We start from the raw sequence: 16,546 nt of genomic DNA on the forward strand, positions 1-16,546 counted from the left end.
CTTAAGGTTTTTGAAGGAAAGTAGTAAAGAGAGGATTTCTGTGTCAACAAGCCTCTTTTCCCAACTCCCTGGCAACTCCAAAAAAATAAAAATAAAGACATAATAAATACCATTCGGGAGGTACAGTTATAGAACTTCTCAGGGACCTGGAGGTAGTTGAACTCTGTCCATGTGACCCAAAATGCATTTGAAAACATGGCACAAGAGTGAAATTACTGCATATAGGGTATACAGACTACACTTGCTCTGCTAGTTTTTGCTATCTAAGAATGAACTTGTTCAGATTTTGGTAGTGCAAAATTTAAATAGTAACCCTTACTGGTCTCTTTTGCACCTTCAATAAACAGGATTGGCATCCCTTATGGTTCCAATGTCTGTACATAAGCAGTAATCTACAAGGTGTGGGTTTATAATGGATACCAGCACAGTTCAAGTGTTCTGAGGAACTAGGTCAAAAGTGGCATTTTTCAACCATCTGTGAAGTGCAGATAGTTCTGTGACTGCTGCTTAGAAGTGTCCTTGCACAATGGCTTTAAAAAAACGTTCTTTAAAAAAAAATGTGGCATGTGTCAGTCACTGGCTTCTGAACAGCTCACCAGTTTTCTCAAATGGAAAATTGGAAAATGGACTGCTTCTGGCATGGCTTAGTGTTTTTTCTTGTCAAGTTTTTAAAAAAAGAATTATAGACCTTTCTAAAATTAATCTAATAGGTTCTTTAGTGCCTCTTGAGGGCTAGTAGCCCTAGAACTTGACAAAACTTGTATGCCATTTTGACTGGAGCTAATCTCTCTCCTGGGGTACTACAGTGGTTAGCTTCACTGCCCAGCCTCAGTAAAGGTGTTATGCTGGACAAACAGCAAAGGAAAAAGCCAAAAAAAGAAACTTTGCTTCTGATGCAATTCTTCCCTCGTGAAATTCCTAGGCAGAAATATGCGCCTTTCAGTGACTGAGGGCAAGTCTACACTTAAAAAGTTTCAGCTGTGCTGCTGCAGTGCTTTAGTGAAGAGCTTCTTCTGTCGGCATAGTTAATCCACCTCCATGAGAGGCAGTAGCTATTTTGATGGAAGAAGCTCTCCCATTGACCTAACACTGTCTACGCTGGAGGTTAGGTCAATATAACTGCGTCGCTCAGGAGTGTGGATTTTTCACACCCCGAATGACGTTATACCAAGTTAAGTTTATAGTGCAGACTGACCTGAAACAAAGACCCAAGTTGCTGAGGTCTCCTCCTCCCAGGCTAATGCAGAATGAGGTAAACATATCACTGATCTGGTTGGTACAGAGTAGAAGATTCTGGTGCTGTATCCAAGCCAGACCAGAATATGAAAACGTGGAAGTTGCTGTCTAGGCAACACAATGGGGGAATGCCGATTCAAGTTTTATGCAGTTCTCTCACCCTGCTTGTACATAAATTGGCTCAAGCCACAAACCATTCCAAAGGACCAAAATAGGCCTCACAACTTCACTTCCGAACAAGCACGTGCTGGTGATGATGGACAATATGTTGGCCAGTCATGTCAACAAACACGGAGGTCCCTAGGTCCAAAATGCTTCAGAGGGAAACTAATGTGTTTTTCACATGGGCTGAAAAACACCCTTTTCCAGCAAGAGTGCTTCACATCTGGGAAAAGGGTGACTAAGGGGAGACTAGCTAAGCTGACAGACTAGGAAGAATGGAATCTTCACCATGAGGTCTTCAGGAATCTGAAGTTTTTCAGGCAGCAGCCATGGAGCTGTCTTCATCCATGGACAGTATCAAAGTTGCCCAGGTTTTACTCCTGGATAAAGAGCAAAGGGTGGTAATAAGTTGTGCTACTTAACAAGTGGCCGATCAGCCTGCTCTGTATGTCCCATGTAGTTTCTGCATGTTGCTGCCTATCATGTAAAAGGGAAAAGAGGGTTGGGGGAGAAACCTAATCCCACAAACTCTTTAATGGCCAAAACAAGCTGGAGACCATAAGAGAGGACCTGCCTTGTGATCTACCTATACAAGAAATACCCTCCTTTCACAGACTGCCAGCATTCTATCACAGTGCAGACAGGCTGAAACTAGCTGCCTGTTACTCAGAAAGGTGAAGATGGAAAAAGAGGATGCTTGTAGCTCATTCTGTTGGATCTCTAATTACATTTGTGTATTGCTGATATTTAAACTGTTGTCTATGAAAGTGTGGTGGTGGTGGGTTTTTTTTAAATAAATGTAGATGGGTTAGTTTATATATTAAGAAGTAGGTAATGGATTATCTTAATTACATTAATTTTATTTGTAATTTAACAGGGAGAAAGCCCAGGAAGCAGTCATAGGTAAGATGTGTTTCAAGAGCTTTTTTTAGTAGCTTATGTCCTCTTCCACCATGTCAGTCAAGTTACATATGACCAGCAAAATTCATGCTGACTTTTTCACTTAACTGATGCTTGAAAATTCTAATGCCAGACAGTTACCCAACTTCAGTGGATAACTGTGCACTTACAAGATATTAATACTTGTAGTGGTAATTTATTTTAATATAGTTTAAAATACTTTTTAATGGAATTTAGTCAACAATAAATCCCTTATTTTTGTAACCCACCTGATTTTTATATTTAATTCTGAAATGATGAACCTACACCTTAAATCTACTAGTTTTGCAAAGTTTACATTTATGTGGCATTCACAACCACTTGGATCTGACTAAAACAACAAATAGCACCACAACCACAGGGGGATGTTCTTCTTCACTGCCTTTGGGGCACATGAATAGACTGTGCCATGAGGATGATAGGAAGCAAGACACAGTGATCTTGAATGGGCGAGGATGGAGGGTCCCAGAGCTCGAGCTCCAGCCCCAGCTCAAACATCTACATAGCAATTTAAGACCCACAAGCCCAAATCAGCTGACCTGGGTCAGCCACAGCTGTGCCATGGCTCTTTTATCCCTGAGTAGTGTACCTTTAGAGTGCTCTGTGCAATTGTGGCAGCCTGGGGCTTGGGTATTGAATCTAGCACCCCAGACTCTGCAGTCAGTCACCAGAGTTTGCCTGCTGTCAGACTCTCACTGCACAGGCTGCGGGGGAAGAAAAGCCAGAGAGGCAGTGGCAGAAGAGGACAGAGAGGGAATGCAATGGAGGAAGATCATCCTAGGAAGCAGGTCCAGGCCCAGGTTTGGCCAAGGTAATTAAGGACCTTAGGTAGCTTTCCCAAGACTGATCCTCCCCTTCTCCATGCTTGAGAATGAGGGTAAAGAATACAATAAGGAGGGCTATAGAGAGGTCCTGGTTTCATGGAGGTGGGGAGGCAGGGTTAGAGGTCCTGGACTGGTTCTGGAGGTGGGGAAAGGGAAAGGTCCCAGTTTCTGGGTGGGGTGGGGGGACAGTCCCTATTGCTCTAACATTCACAAAAGTGTATCTAAAATTCACCACAAGCATTCAAAGTGCTAGACTCGACCCCCTATCTGTATTTACCTTTGGCACTGGCAGCTGATCCAAGCAACATCCTTAATTGTTTTCATAAACACCCCTAAAAAATCTCAAAGCAAGGTTGGCATCTGAGTCAATAGAAGGACTTCAAATAAATCAGTATAAAGCAACAACTTTTTTTCAGTAGTCTAGAACAAGATATTTAAGATTTTTCTGAAGTATCCTTCTAAATTTTAAAAGTTTCAACTTCTTTTAAAGGCTATGACACTTGGCTTTTCTTTTCCTCACAGGTATTCAACTTTGTTCACAGTGTAGATATTTTCTAAAAGTATATTTCAGTGATTATGCATAAAAATATTTTTAAACTTAAATGCATGTTAGTAAATTAATTGAAGGTAGATCTGTATAATATACAGCAAGATTGCTGATGTTTGAGTTTATTAAACATATACTTTAGAATCATAGAATATCAGGGTTGGAAGGGACCCCTGAAGGTCATCTAGTCCAACCCCCTGCTCGAAGCAGGACCAATTCCCAGTTAAATCATCCCAGCCAGGGCTTTGTCAAGCCTGACCTTAAAAACCTCTAAGGAAGGAGATTCTACCACCTCCCTAGGTAACGCATTCCAGTGTTTCACCACCCTCTTAGTGAAAAAGTTTTTCCTAATATCCAATCTAAACCTCCCCCACTGCAACTTGAGACCATTACTCCTCGTTCTGTCATCTGCTACCATTGAGAACAGTCTAGAGCCATCCTCTTTGGAACCCCCTTTCAGGTAGTTGAAAGCAGCTATCAAATCCCCCCTCATTCTTCTCTTCTGCAGGCTAAATAATCCCAGCTCCCTCAGCCTCTCCTCATAAGTCATGTGTTCCAGTCCCCTAATCATTTTTGTTGCCCTTCGCTGGACTCTCTCCAATTTATCCACATCCTTCTTGTAGTGTGGGGCCCAAAACTGGACACAGTACTCCAGATGAGGCCTCACCAATGTCGAATAGAGGGGAACGATCACGTCCCTCGATCTGCTCGCCATGCCCCTACTTATACATCCCAAAATGCCATTGGCCTTCTTGGCAACAAGGGCACACTGCTTTATTTAAACTACTGATGCAAAGTTAAAAGCAAGTGACCTTTATTTAGGCATACAAAGATAAAACAATGCAGAAGCTTTGTCTGCATTTCCTTTACCTGACTTTCGTAAATATCTTGCCTTTTTAAACCTGTAGCTTTGGGTTTTGTACTTTAGGTCAGTTTAAAAAAAAAAAACTCCCCTTCTAACATCCCACAAAAATTAGTTTATTGACAAACATTCCACTAGTTGTGGTGGAAAATCTGGACCACGTACAAGGTTCCAGTGAATTCTCCACTGCTCTATAATCCTACAGGCTTATAGCACTCACTCAATCTTAACTTGGTCCCCTAATATTTGCAAAAGTATATACAAAAGTTACAATAACAAGTTCCTAAAATTATAAAATCTTTCTATTCCATGAATTCTTATCCAACATGCTATAACATTTAATATATCCTGCAACATTGTCACTTGATTCTGCAACTTCATCAGGCGCAATGTTGGCACAACTTGTCTTCAAGAGTGGGACCTTGCTCCCTGTGAAACACAGTGTTCATTGCTTAGTTGCTACATAATGCAAAGTGCACATACGTTTACATAATTTTAATCAACATGAAACAGATCTTCCATTCCAGTTCTTTAATAAAAACATTGTTCTGCTTCTCCTACACTTTGATCTGAGAGAATATTTTGAGCTCTGATATAACTTCAGTTACCCGAGGATTACTTTCGTTTTGAAATCTTTACTACGTATTAAATAATGTGTAATAAAAGATATGTCCAATATTTCTATTAGAGATTAGAAAAAGGGGACATAATTAAATAGGATGGGACAGCAGTGAGTGAAAGGTCATACTGCACTGAGAAATTACTTGGAATCTTTCAATCTTAATTTTGAGGCTTTTATCCTTCTCTTAAAAGGGGCATAATTTTTATAAAGGGTGAATTCTTTTTTGGGGGAACGTGATTTCATTTAAATACACTTAAATCACATTGCCTTCAATAAAATGTGTTTTCATGGGGAATATATCTATGTATGTAGAGATAAATAGTAATGCTTGACAAGCTGGGGTGTAAATGTACCTTGCTGTGCATTAACTGTCTGTGTGGACCACACTCTAAAAGTTCTCTAGAGTGTGCTTTGGTCTACTCCCATTTCACTAGGGAAGATTTAATGCACAGTAACGGGGTCCACATGACAGTTAGTGCATGGCATACTAGTATTAGGTAGATTTACACCCCAGTTTGCTCTGCATTAACTGTTTGTTTAGGTAAGCCCTGTAACTTTAAACCTTGTTTTAGATATGAACTGTACTTTCAGCCTGCTCCTGTGTTTGGATTAACTGTGTCTGGCCAATCCAGTTAGAACTTCAGGTCAAAAGGCTGGCTGAACAATTTAGAATTCTAAATTAACTGCTTCCTTCTTTCCCTCATTAGTGTACTTCCATTTATTAGTCTTGTCTTATTAGTTCCTGGTCTAACTAATAATTTACTAAAGAGTGCCTCTGTTTTTCTCCCTCTTCAGACCTCTGACGGAGGAAGAAATTGCTGCTCTGAGAGAGAGACATTATGATTCCATTGCTGAAAAACAGAGAGCATTTGATATGAAACTTCAGTCAGAGGTAGATAATTGTGATGGTTCTATGACTTGGATAGTTTTATGATTACAAATAATGGCCTATTTAAAAATGAAGCAAAACAAGTTTTAACTTGTGGCAAATCATTGTTCTTGCATTTATCAGTTAACAGGATTTTTAGTTGTCCAGGTACTGTAGCTGTGCAATTAAATGTGTATGAAAGATGATCACTTAAGTCTTTTACTGCTTAATTAAATGGAAAATATAATAAATAAGGTAGATAATCCTCTATAGAGAGCTGTTAAATTCAAACTATGCCAGCCTTTTTTCTTTGGAAAGGAAAAATGTGCTGTGTATTTTATTCAGCTTATTTAGTGGAGAGGGGCGAAAACTTTTTTTAAATGAAAGAACCTAATTCATCATGTCTGCTTTTAACATCCTATCCCATTCACTAATTTCCATATCATATTCCATTAATTGTTATCACTTCCAGATAAACACCTCTTTAAATACAAATGCATCTCATGTTTAAAACTATTTATATAATTTATATGGTCCTCGGTAAAACGCCCTTATTTATTTAAAACAGCTCACTATTTTCCCAGGAGTCTTTGTTTTAACAGGGAAATGTATATCCGACTCAATTTCAATAGTTGTTTGAAAGAAGAAACTTGCAGACTCTCAATACTTTGCATATAATTATGATCAAGAAAATGGTTTCTGACTATACAGTCTGATAGTTTGCTTTTTGTTTGTCTTTTTATGAGTAACTTTTTCTTTTAATTTAGTAAACTTATGTTTTTATTCATAGGAAGATAGATAGGTTCTGCTTTTGTTAACCCTTATTATTTTGTTCATATACAGTTAGCCTTACAAGAGGAGAAGTTAAGAATAGAAGAAGAGGCTTTATATGCTGCACAGCGTGAAGCAGCCAGGGCAGCAAAGCAGAAAAAGCTCTTGGAGGTGAGGGGAAAAAGACCCCAATACATATCAGAGCTTCTGTTCTATATTTTTTTGTACACAGACTGTCGTAGTTTCATTTATTTTCTCAGAAGTAATTTCTGAGATGCAGCTTGGTTTGTAGTAGTGTCTATTTTCATGCATAGTCCCTGAAGTCTAATATCAAGTATTTTTATAGCAGAGTAGCGCATGTGTTGCATAAAACATTTGTGCCTGTGAATAGTAGCAGTGTTCAATGCCTAGTGCCTGTTGCTATTGAGATTGGGGTCAGCTGATAACACTTAGCCTGGATGTCTTAAAAAAGAAAAATGGCTTCTTGTTTTCTGTTTATCCAGTAGACAGTTGCTGGTCTGTCTTCCGTGATACTTTGACTTCTTCATGCAAGTGTGATTATATGAATAATACTGTATTTTAACCCATAAGTGTTAGTACATATATTTTTCATCTCAATTCCTTAGCTAAAAGATGAGTATAAATTGTCTAATTATATGAAGTGTCTGCAAATTTAAAAGAACACTTAGAACTGTGTGTCTAACTTTTTTCAACTTCCATTTAAATGCTGTTTGTGGCAGCAGTTACGGTATGCCCAAGAGAACAAAACTTCCCAAACACAGTGTACATGTTAATTACAGACAGTTTTAAAAGCTCCTCAGTAGACTCACTGAAGAAAGTAAAACTCATGAAAAATTAATCCCTGCAGTCAACAAGATATTAGGTCGGAGCCCATTTTAGGACTAACTACCATTCAACCTTTTCTTATTGAAAAGTTAATGCAGTAGTTCACTAAATGAACAGTGTTACCAGCAAGAGTCTGACATGACCATCATGGCCAGCTCACAGTGCATGGGACACTGTAGGGCAAAGATGAGATTTAGTTTTCTTCCAATATCAAATGTTCTCAGATCATTTCGAGATGCCTTTCTGTTCTGCATTTCTTTCCTATTATTGTGTTCTCTATTCTTTCTCGATGGGTTTTTCTCGCCTTCTGCTTTTTCTTATTCTTCTGTATTTGGTCTCTTTCAGGTCATCATCAGTAATTTTGTTTTACGCGTAGGACTGTAAAAGTTCTTTGGGAGAAACCCTACCAAATGCCCTGTTCTGAAAACTGGTCTTTCTTATCCAGATCCTAGGACATCTATAATATACCTTTTTGTTTTTAAACAGACTACCTTGTTGAAAAAGGTTGAATGACATTAATCAACGGGGAATGGAGATGGGGAGGAAATTAGTTACTCTTCAAAAAGTCTCTAAATCTTATTTTTGTTTTTTTATTTAAAAATATAGTCATGTGGCTACAATTAGAAGAAAACAGAGTTCTAATCTTGTTTTAGCCATCTACTAACTTATAGAATAAGTTTAAAGATGGACCTACTTCATAAAGTAGAAACCAGACATCCAGTTTGGCTTAATATATGTGATCCTTTCCTTCCTTCAGTCCACTTTCTCTCATTCACCAAGTATCAATAAGAAATGCACTTTCTCCGTAACTTCCCAGTTCATCACTGCATTCAGAATCTAGTTGTGCTAATACTTTACATGCCAAATACTCCACAGTGGGAAAATGCTTTTGTGCCAAGAAAAGGCATTGTTATATTAGAGTTTTGTATTAAATAAAAATTTTCACTAGACCCATTCAGAAGGAGCTCTGCTACAGCCATGTAGTGCTTGAATGAATCTTTTGTTTTACTACTTGCACTTTTTTGTCCTTTTTCTCTCCTTTATGTACCTGAGAAAATATATTTGCTACACACCAGGGCTCTAGCTACTAAAAATTAAACTTGCTCATTTCATTTCAGCTTTCAATATAATCAAAGTGAAGTCACACAGATTAATTTAATTAAATCAGTTATGAAACTGCCCAGCAGGTACCTGGATCACCTGACATTTTTATCTCCAAATTTTTCTCTCTGGGATTGTGGGGATGTAGATGTTAGTCATCTTAAAACCAAAAACTGTTCAAAAATGAGTGAAACCCTATGCCCATAACATATACATCTTGAGGCCATAAAAGGAATCCTATTACTAGGTTGTATCTCATTCTCAATCTGTTTACACATAAGGATACAAGGAAGGCTTTAAACTGTAGAATTTAAAGGAACCAACAAATAGTAACGTTTTTGTTCATGCAAATCAAACACTTTATCCTGGTATAGAAATATATGTGGCAATATTCCTTGTCCTGAGGTAATGTAAAGAAATAAAATTGCTTCTCTAAAAGTAGATTTTCTTTGTCAGATTAAAGATGTTTTCTATTGAACACATACTAAGGACTGAACAAAACATCCAAATCATCATATCTCAACTGCTTTTAGAAAGTACTATGCTGAGATAAGAATAACTAAGAAGGAAAGACACTATGGTGAATAACCACTCCTATATTCATGTTTGCAAGTAGGATGGTGCCTCATGATCACATTTGTGTGCAAAATTGGTTAAAATGAAGAAGGCTCTTTCCCTTCCAGTTATCAGGGACTGATACTGCTGTGGAGAGAATATATTCATCCTCTGAGATTAGAAAGAAAAAGTTATTTTTATCTAACAAATACTTCACCTACTTAAGAATCTGTATTAATATAATCAAAGTCCTGTCTCTTTCACAGCTGAATTGGGGGAACCGGGATAACATTTTTAGGCCTTGTAACAGGGAGGTAGTCAATCCCAGGAGGTTGAAACTTGTTTTAATATTTTTAACGATGATACGAAGGGTATTAAGTCTATTTTTTCAGAGTGATTCTTGAAAACTTCCTGATATATGATAACTTACACTTTGTTTGGTAGCCACATAGAGTACAGAGGATTATGCAGCGAGCACCAGCAGCTAATAATGGAGAATATCAAAGGTAAGATGTGAAACAAAATACTGTTGTTTTTTTTTATTAATGACTAGTAGTGGGGGAGTTTTCAGCATCTGAGGATGTATTTTTTCCCATCTTCCCCCAAACATGTCATTTGCGCTCTTCTCCAGAGCTTCAAGATACCTGGCTGTTTCAAGTAAGGGGATATTTTAATTCTGAAAATGCTGTTTTCCGCTCGCCACTAAAAAGTAGCCATTCTTGCATGTCGTCATCATATTTACACGCCATATAGCAAGGATAGATTGCATTCCTACTGCCATCTTCTGGAGTTACTGGAATAATGCATTCAAAATGCTATTCCAGTCTAGAGTTATGCGAGTTATCCCTTCCTCTGATGTCTTTCATGATTCAAGTTTGAAATCTGCATTATAAATGTAAGTTAATCAAACATTAATAGAATGGTGTCGGAGCTTTGTGCTCTCTGCTGTCACAAAACATTTTGTTTCTTATTAGCACTAGTTTGGGGAGAGGTATGTGGAAGAAATCAAAGAAACAATATTGGGAGCAAATGGGCAAAGAAAGTGAGCCACGCAGCCACATTTTGAATGGATCAGAGGGGAATTATATACTTGTTAAGGAGACCAGAGAGAATATGGTTGCAGTAATCACAGTGAGAGATGAAGAAGGCCTGAACTAGTTTTAGTTTTGTGCATGGGGTGAAGGAGTGGGGATTTTTGAAATACCATGGAGGAAGAAAATGAGGATTTGGATACTGGATGTATAGGGTAAATGAGAGAGGGAGGAGTCAAAGATGAAACTGCTAGGTTATGGGTCTGAGATGAGTGAGATGAAGGTGGTGACAGAGAATGAGGGAAGAGGAGTGGATTTGGGAGGAAGGTTCAGGGAGTCCAGATTTAGCCATGTTACCTTACCTCCAAATTATCAAAGGAGATGTTAGAGAGCAGGGATGCAGGATTGGAAGGAAGGAGACAAATATGGAATGGATTGTAATTTTGCAAGTCATCTGCATAAAGATGGTAGCTAAAACTGTGTGAGCAGACATGATTGCCTAAGGTTAACAAGAGGGTGCCCTCTACAATGCTCTGTGAGATATGAGAACCTATTGAAAGATGCTAATTCATATAGACTTTTTAAACTGGTGGACCTATAAATATGCTAGAAAACTGTAAATGCTAGGCTTTATCACTGATGCATACCTCTGGATGTACCGGTAATAAGCAAAATGTTGTTTTTACAGCTCAGTGGCAGAGGAGGAGTTTGATTGTTCTTTGAGAAATATAAAGATCCACTATGAAGCTTTTCGAAGTAGCAGTAAGTGATTTTCAAAATACATTTTGAAATTAATGTTCTATAATTAACTGTGGAGCAAATTGTGTTTGAATATCCTTCTCCGAAGAAAAATCTCCTTGTTTTCCCACGTTTGGGTCTATATGTCTGTATAAGACAAGGTAGGAACTTCTGTTCCTCTTGGATTTTTGATCTGTGGAGGCATCTGGACATGTACCTCATATACCCTTCAGACAGGTGCCTATACTGTACCCAGCACTCAAAGTTGTTTCATCTAATAAAACGAGTTTTGAACTAGCACCCAAACTGAGCTCCTCAGGCTGACTTCTACTGGCTATCCAGGGTTTTCTAGGCACTGAAGCGGCAGTGTCCCACAGAGACATACAGAGAACACCTAGGTGTTGCAGGAGAAGGTCCTGTATATCGGTGGTTTTCAACCTGTGGTCTGCAGATTCCTGAGGGTCCGCAGACGATCTAAGATTTCCATTCCAAATTTTTTAGGGGTCCGCAAATGAGAAAAGGTTGAAAGCCATTGCTGTATATGGTACTCTCACCCTTGAAACAGTTCTGACCCAATACCCCCTTCTTATTAATGGGCTCTGCACTGTTGGAAGCGCAGTCTCTGAAGTATTAAAAGAGTATCTGGCTGCTTGTAATTCAGGATCCCGTAGAACTCTAGAAATCCTTGTTAACCCTGGCCAGATTCCAACTTGGATAATTGCATTCTACATCTAAATCCCTGTATAGTTTTAATTGGATACAGTATTCTTCACTGTCCTACCTTAATTGTTTAATGTTGTGAACAGTTAAAAAGCTGCTGTATGCCCTCCCAAAGGAGGATACATTTCATTAAATTGGTGGATGGAAGCGATTCATCGAATAGTGATGCTGAGGCTCAATTTTAGTTAGTTTGCAAGGTGCTTAGATTCTAAGTAAAAGTTGCTGTGGATGTGTGATAGTTTTGGCTATTAAATCTTGAACCCAAATACGTATTTGCTCAGTGGTTTGAGCATTGGCCTGCTAAACCCAGGGTTGTGAGTTCAATCCTTGAGGGGGCCATTTAGGGATGGGGCAAAAATTGGGGATTGGTCCTGCTTTGAGCAGGGGGTTGGACTAGATGACCTCATGAGGTCCCTTCCAACCCTGATATTCTATGATTCTATTTGAATTAAAAACACCTTCTTGATGTAGGACTTTCATCTGATGCTACCATTCTGACACCAAACACGGAGAGCAGCTGTGACTTAATGACCAAAACAAAATCAACAAGTGGAAATGATGACAGCACTTCACTAGATTTAGAGTGGGAAGATGAAGAAGGTACTTACTCTGTCATACAGTAGTGTTTGTCATACACTCTTATATAGGTCAAAAACTTTAATCGTTTCAATGACTTATGCATTGTATGCAGTTTGACAACACCAAAAAATGCTGTCTCTTCTAAAGAAGAAAATGGCTTAAAACATTTTGAGCATGCTTTTTTAAATATGTGCTTTATTCTCTTTTAAGATCACACTGTTGGTGAAGATGATGATTTTGTCATAGGAAGATTAGCTAAAACAAGTTTATTAGAATAACTCTAATATTTTCACCTGTCGGAGCAATGAAAACTAAGTTCCTTAGAGTCTTCAGCAAATTTGCTTCAGGTTTCAACATTGCATGGTAACCTTACTAGTAGTAAACCTGCAACAAAATATAACAGTAAAGAAATACTGCCCCCTTGTGAGCAAGTAGCATCAGGAATCTATTACTGCTGCTTGCTTTTGTTGTTACACTACCTAGGATGTAAAAACAATTAATTTAACGGGTATGCACATGGGTATGCACTGTTTAAAGGTAAATATATTCCTTACCATTTACGTGGGGTTTCCATTCTTCCCACGCAACCCAAAAATGTAGTGATCTGGAGAAGATCTACGACTTGGTCTTAAATTCACTTTTGAAAGGCAGAATTTTCTTTGAGCTCTCTAAAAATATCCAGGTTCATATTTGAGCATATTTCTGTATTGGGGAATTTCTGCTGAAGTAACCTGAGCCTAGATGATGATTTTTTTGTATATAGTATTAAGTAGCTTGAACTTCATCCATTAGTGGATTGGCAGCCAGTGCGGAGAGTAGGTGTTATTTGCTCTCCTTGGCCTGCCCCACACAGAAGGCAGGGAAAAATTGCATTTTGGACTTCCTCAAGCTTCTGGGTTCCTTTTACAGTCTTTGGTAAAGCCCACTGCTATATCCAACCAAGTGATTACAAAAGCATAGATGAACAAGGTGGGTTACATCTGAAGGGGAGGTGCAATTTTCACCAGCTATAGTTGAGGGGGGAAATGCTGTTGTGGTGACTGAAAAAATGTTGGCAATCTCCAAGCAATAAATCTAACTAGACCACAAACTTGTGGACTGCAATGGTTGGCAGTCTTCAACTGATAAAGCAGTTACAGATTAAGCTCGCATTTTATTGCGACCCTTGCCAGAAACATCACTTCCATTTTGATTGTGTTTGATCTCTAGCCAGCTGGCTAAATAATGGAAAATTTATTCACATATAATTTGATGAAAAATTGCCAACATTCAAAACTAAGTATTCAAGTAGTTATAATTGAGATCCCACTTTTTGCCAGTCATTGAGTGATTCTGCCAATGGTGGTATCTGGAACATATGAAAGGGGAGCGTATATTTAAAGTTGAATGTGATGGCTGATCACACATATCATTGCATGGGCTCCCCAGTCGTGTTAAATCTTGAATAGAAAAAATGGCAGGGTGGATCCTTGAGAAATCCCTGCAAGGGAGAAGGCATAGTTTCAGTGCTCTGAAAACAATTAGAAAAGACTGAGCATGACCATCTGAATGGATTCTATCCACCCCGTCCAGGTCTCTCAGTTGTCAGCACCACTGATGCAGTGTGGATGAATGTCTGAGAAGTATCAGCAAAGATATCTGTCCATTTGCCCCGCATAGGCTGTTTAGGTACTGTGTTCATGGGTGCTATCAAAAGACGTGTGTAAGGGAGAGACTTGATCTCATACCACAAAAAGCCAGAAAGGTTAGAAGGGTATGGGAAAAACTTTGCGTGCTCAAGTTCTTATATATGATCTGGTTATACATTTTTGCTCTTAATGAACAAGGGATTGTTTGATTGTAGACCAAAAGTATACCAATTTTTAAAATGGGTCTCTGCCTAATGGCCACCTAACTAGAATAAACCTTGGGAGGGAATTACACTTTGCGTGACCAAAAGAAGTTTCCAAGTTAGGGAGCTCTGAACTAAGGCTTCTGGAAATGTCTAAGTTTGTCTATGTACCTTTTTACTTCATCTTCAAATTAGATGATTAGTAGTGGTGGTAAATATTTATATTATGATAGTGCCCAAAGACACCCATTGGGATTGGGGCAGCATTGTGCTGGGTGCTCTACAAACACAAAAGAGAGAATCCCTGCCCTATAGACGAAGAGTAGACCAAGGGAAGGAGATGAGGATACATCATAAATCAGATGAGTACCATGAAGAATAGGCAATATAGTAATGTTGTGGTATCACTGTATATATTTGCAGCATATTTAATCCTGTTTGGTATAGTAATTTAGTAAAGTGTTGCAGCCAACGCAGGGGAATTCTAGATAAAGAGAAACTGATCTCAGAAGTAAAAGTTTACAGCTTAGGTACAAGTGATCATGACTTGATCACATTTATAATGTGCAAACAGAAGAAAGTCCAGTCTAGTAAAAAATAAGAAACACACACACACACATATATATAGTTAGTTAGTTAGTTAGTTAGTACTTTAATAGGGTCAATTTTCACAAAGCTGAAAACAACTGTGAGCCAAATCTGCTGGGAGGAAGAATTTAATTAGAAAAATGTGAATGATGATTGGGAGTCATTTAAGAACTTTATTAGATGCTCAAAAATCCACAACTGAGGAAGAAGGCAGTCCTGGTTAAAAAACCAGCGTGGCTTAATGGAGAAGTGAAGGCAGCTATAAAAAAATATTTAAAACAAATGGAAAAAAGGGGGAGTTTCATAGTAATGGCTACAATCAGAAATTAGGAATTGTAGAAAATTTGATAAGGAAAGGTACGAAATTTCTCCTTGTATCCAGGGCCAGCAGAGTTAAGGAAAATAAGGAGTTTTTTAAAGTATATAAAGAATCCTGACAAAGGTATTAGTCCATTACTAGAGGGAAATGGTAGCATTATCAGTAATAATGCAAAAAGGCAGAGTGTTCAAGAAATATTTCTGTTCTGAATTTTGGGGGGAAACAGATGATGCAGTTTCATCTTAAAGTTACTCCTGGGGGGATTCTGTGCCAAAAAATTAAGAAGTCTGTGCACAATATTTTAAAATTCTGCGTATTTTATTTGTCAAAATAACACAATATAATCACACTAGTTTCAATTATTTTGGTAATTTATTTCAAAATACCTGTCAGCAAGTATGTCTGTAATAATACAGACAACAAAAAAGATTCAGGAAATGTTTTTGGACAAATAGATTTACTGCACATATTAATACAGAACTTTAAGTAATTAATTTAAACTAGAATACAGAAACTTATTTCCTGGACCCCTCAGAAGCAGTGCAAAGACTTAGGGGAGTCAGGGGTAACGGAGGAGCTGATAGAGATGGAAGTAATTGCTGGGAAGGAGCCTGGAGTGAACCTGGAATGTTGTTGGGTGTGGGTGGGAGAAGTATGGAACGGGGTTTTTGTTTTTGGTGGTTTTTTTTGGGGGGGGGGGTGTTAGGGAGTGGAGGATCCTTCTCTATGCAGACCCTGGCTGACCTGTAGCCTCTCCCATTCAATCAAGCACATCTTCCCTGTCCCCTCCCCATATCCCATGCCTTCTCACCTGGCCCCACAGGCAGGGAACTGTGAGGAATGCAGCCTCTCGGCCTTCCTATCCACTGCTACCTGCTACATCCAGTGAGCCGGCTGTTCTTTGTTCTGGTGCCACAGCAGCCCCGGTAGGCGAAAGGTGTAACTGCAGTGTCTCTCCGGCAGAATGTATTTTCTGCAGGGGACATGAATTCTGCATGTGTGCAATGTTGCAGAATTCTCCCAGGTGTATACAGTGATGGTAACACGCTTTCCATTTCACTAATATCTTTGGAAGTTGTTAAAACAGAAGCTACTAAAGTTGGACATTTTTAAATTAGCGGGTCTAAATATCTTGCATCCAAGAGTTTTAAAAGAGCATGCTGAGGAGCTCATTAGACTGTTAATGTTGATTTTCAATGAGTCTTTGAATACCAGGGAAGTTCCAGAAGACTGGAAGAAAGCTAATTTTTAAAAAGGGTAAATGGGATGACCTAGGTATTCATAGGCCCATCAGCCTGACATCAATCCCAGGCAAGACAGAGTAGCTAATATGGGACTCGATTAATAAAGAACTGAAGGAGGGTAATGTAATTAATGCAAATCAGTATAAGTTTATGAAAAATAGAT

At 38.6% G+C, this 16,546-nt stretch overlaps 1 protein-coding gene across 3 annotated transcripts in view; it reads left to right on the forward strand.

Annotated features, from left to right (window-relative positions):
* AP1AR (adaptor related protein complex 1 associated regulatory protein) overlaps window positions 1-16,546 on the forward strand; it is a 34,151-nt gene that overhangs the window by 11,476 nt on the left and 6,129 nt on the right. The window contains exons 4-9 of one of the 3 annotated variants that reach the window (XM_084626820.1): window positions 2,276-2,301; window positions 5,988-6,084; window positions 6,904-7,002; window positions 9,778-9,839; window positions 11,053-11,126; window positions 12,294-12,422. In XM_084626820.1, the coding sequence (XP_084482946.1) occupies window positions 2,276-2,301; window positions 5,988-6,084; window positions 6,904-7,002; window positions 9,778-9,839; window positions 11,053-11,126; window positions 12,294-12,422 (487 nt within the window). The remainder of the gene's footprint in view (window positions 1-2,275; window positions 2,302-5,987; window positions 6,085-6,903; window positions 7,003-9,777; window positions 9,840-11,052; window positions 11,127-12,293; window positions 12,423-16,546) is intronic. The other 2 variants (XM_084626822.1, XM_084626821.1) reach the window with 2 other exon arrangements.

Source organism: Lepidochelys olivacea (genome assembly GCF_965140295.1).
Source record: "Lepidochelys olivacea isolate rLepOli2 genome assembly, chromosome: 4".
Classification (NCBI taxonomy): domain Eukaryota; kingdom Metazoa; phylum Chordata; order Testudines; family Cheloniidae; genus Lepidochelys; species Lepidochelys olivacea.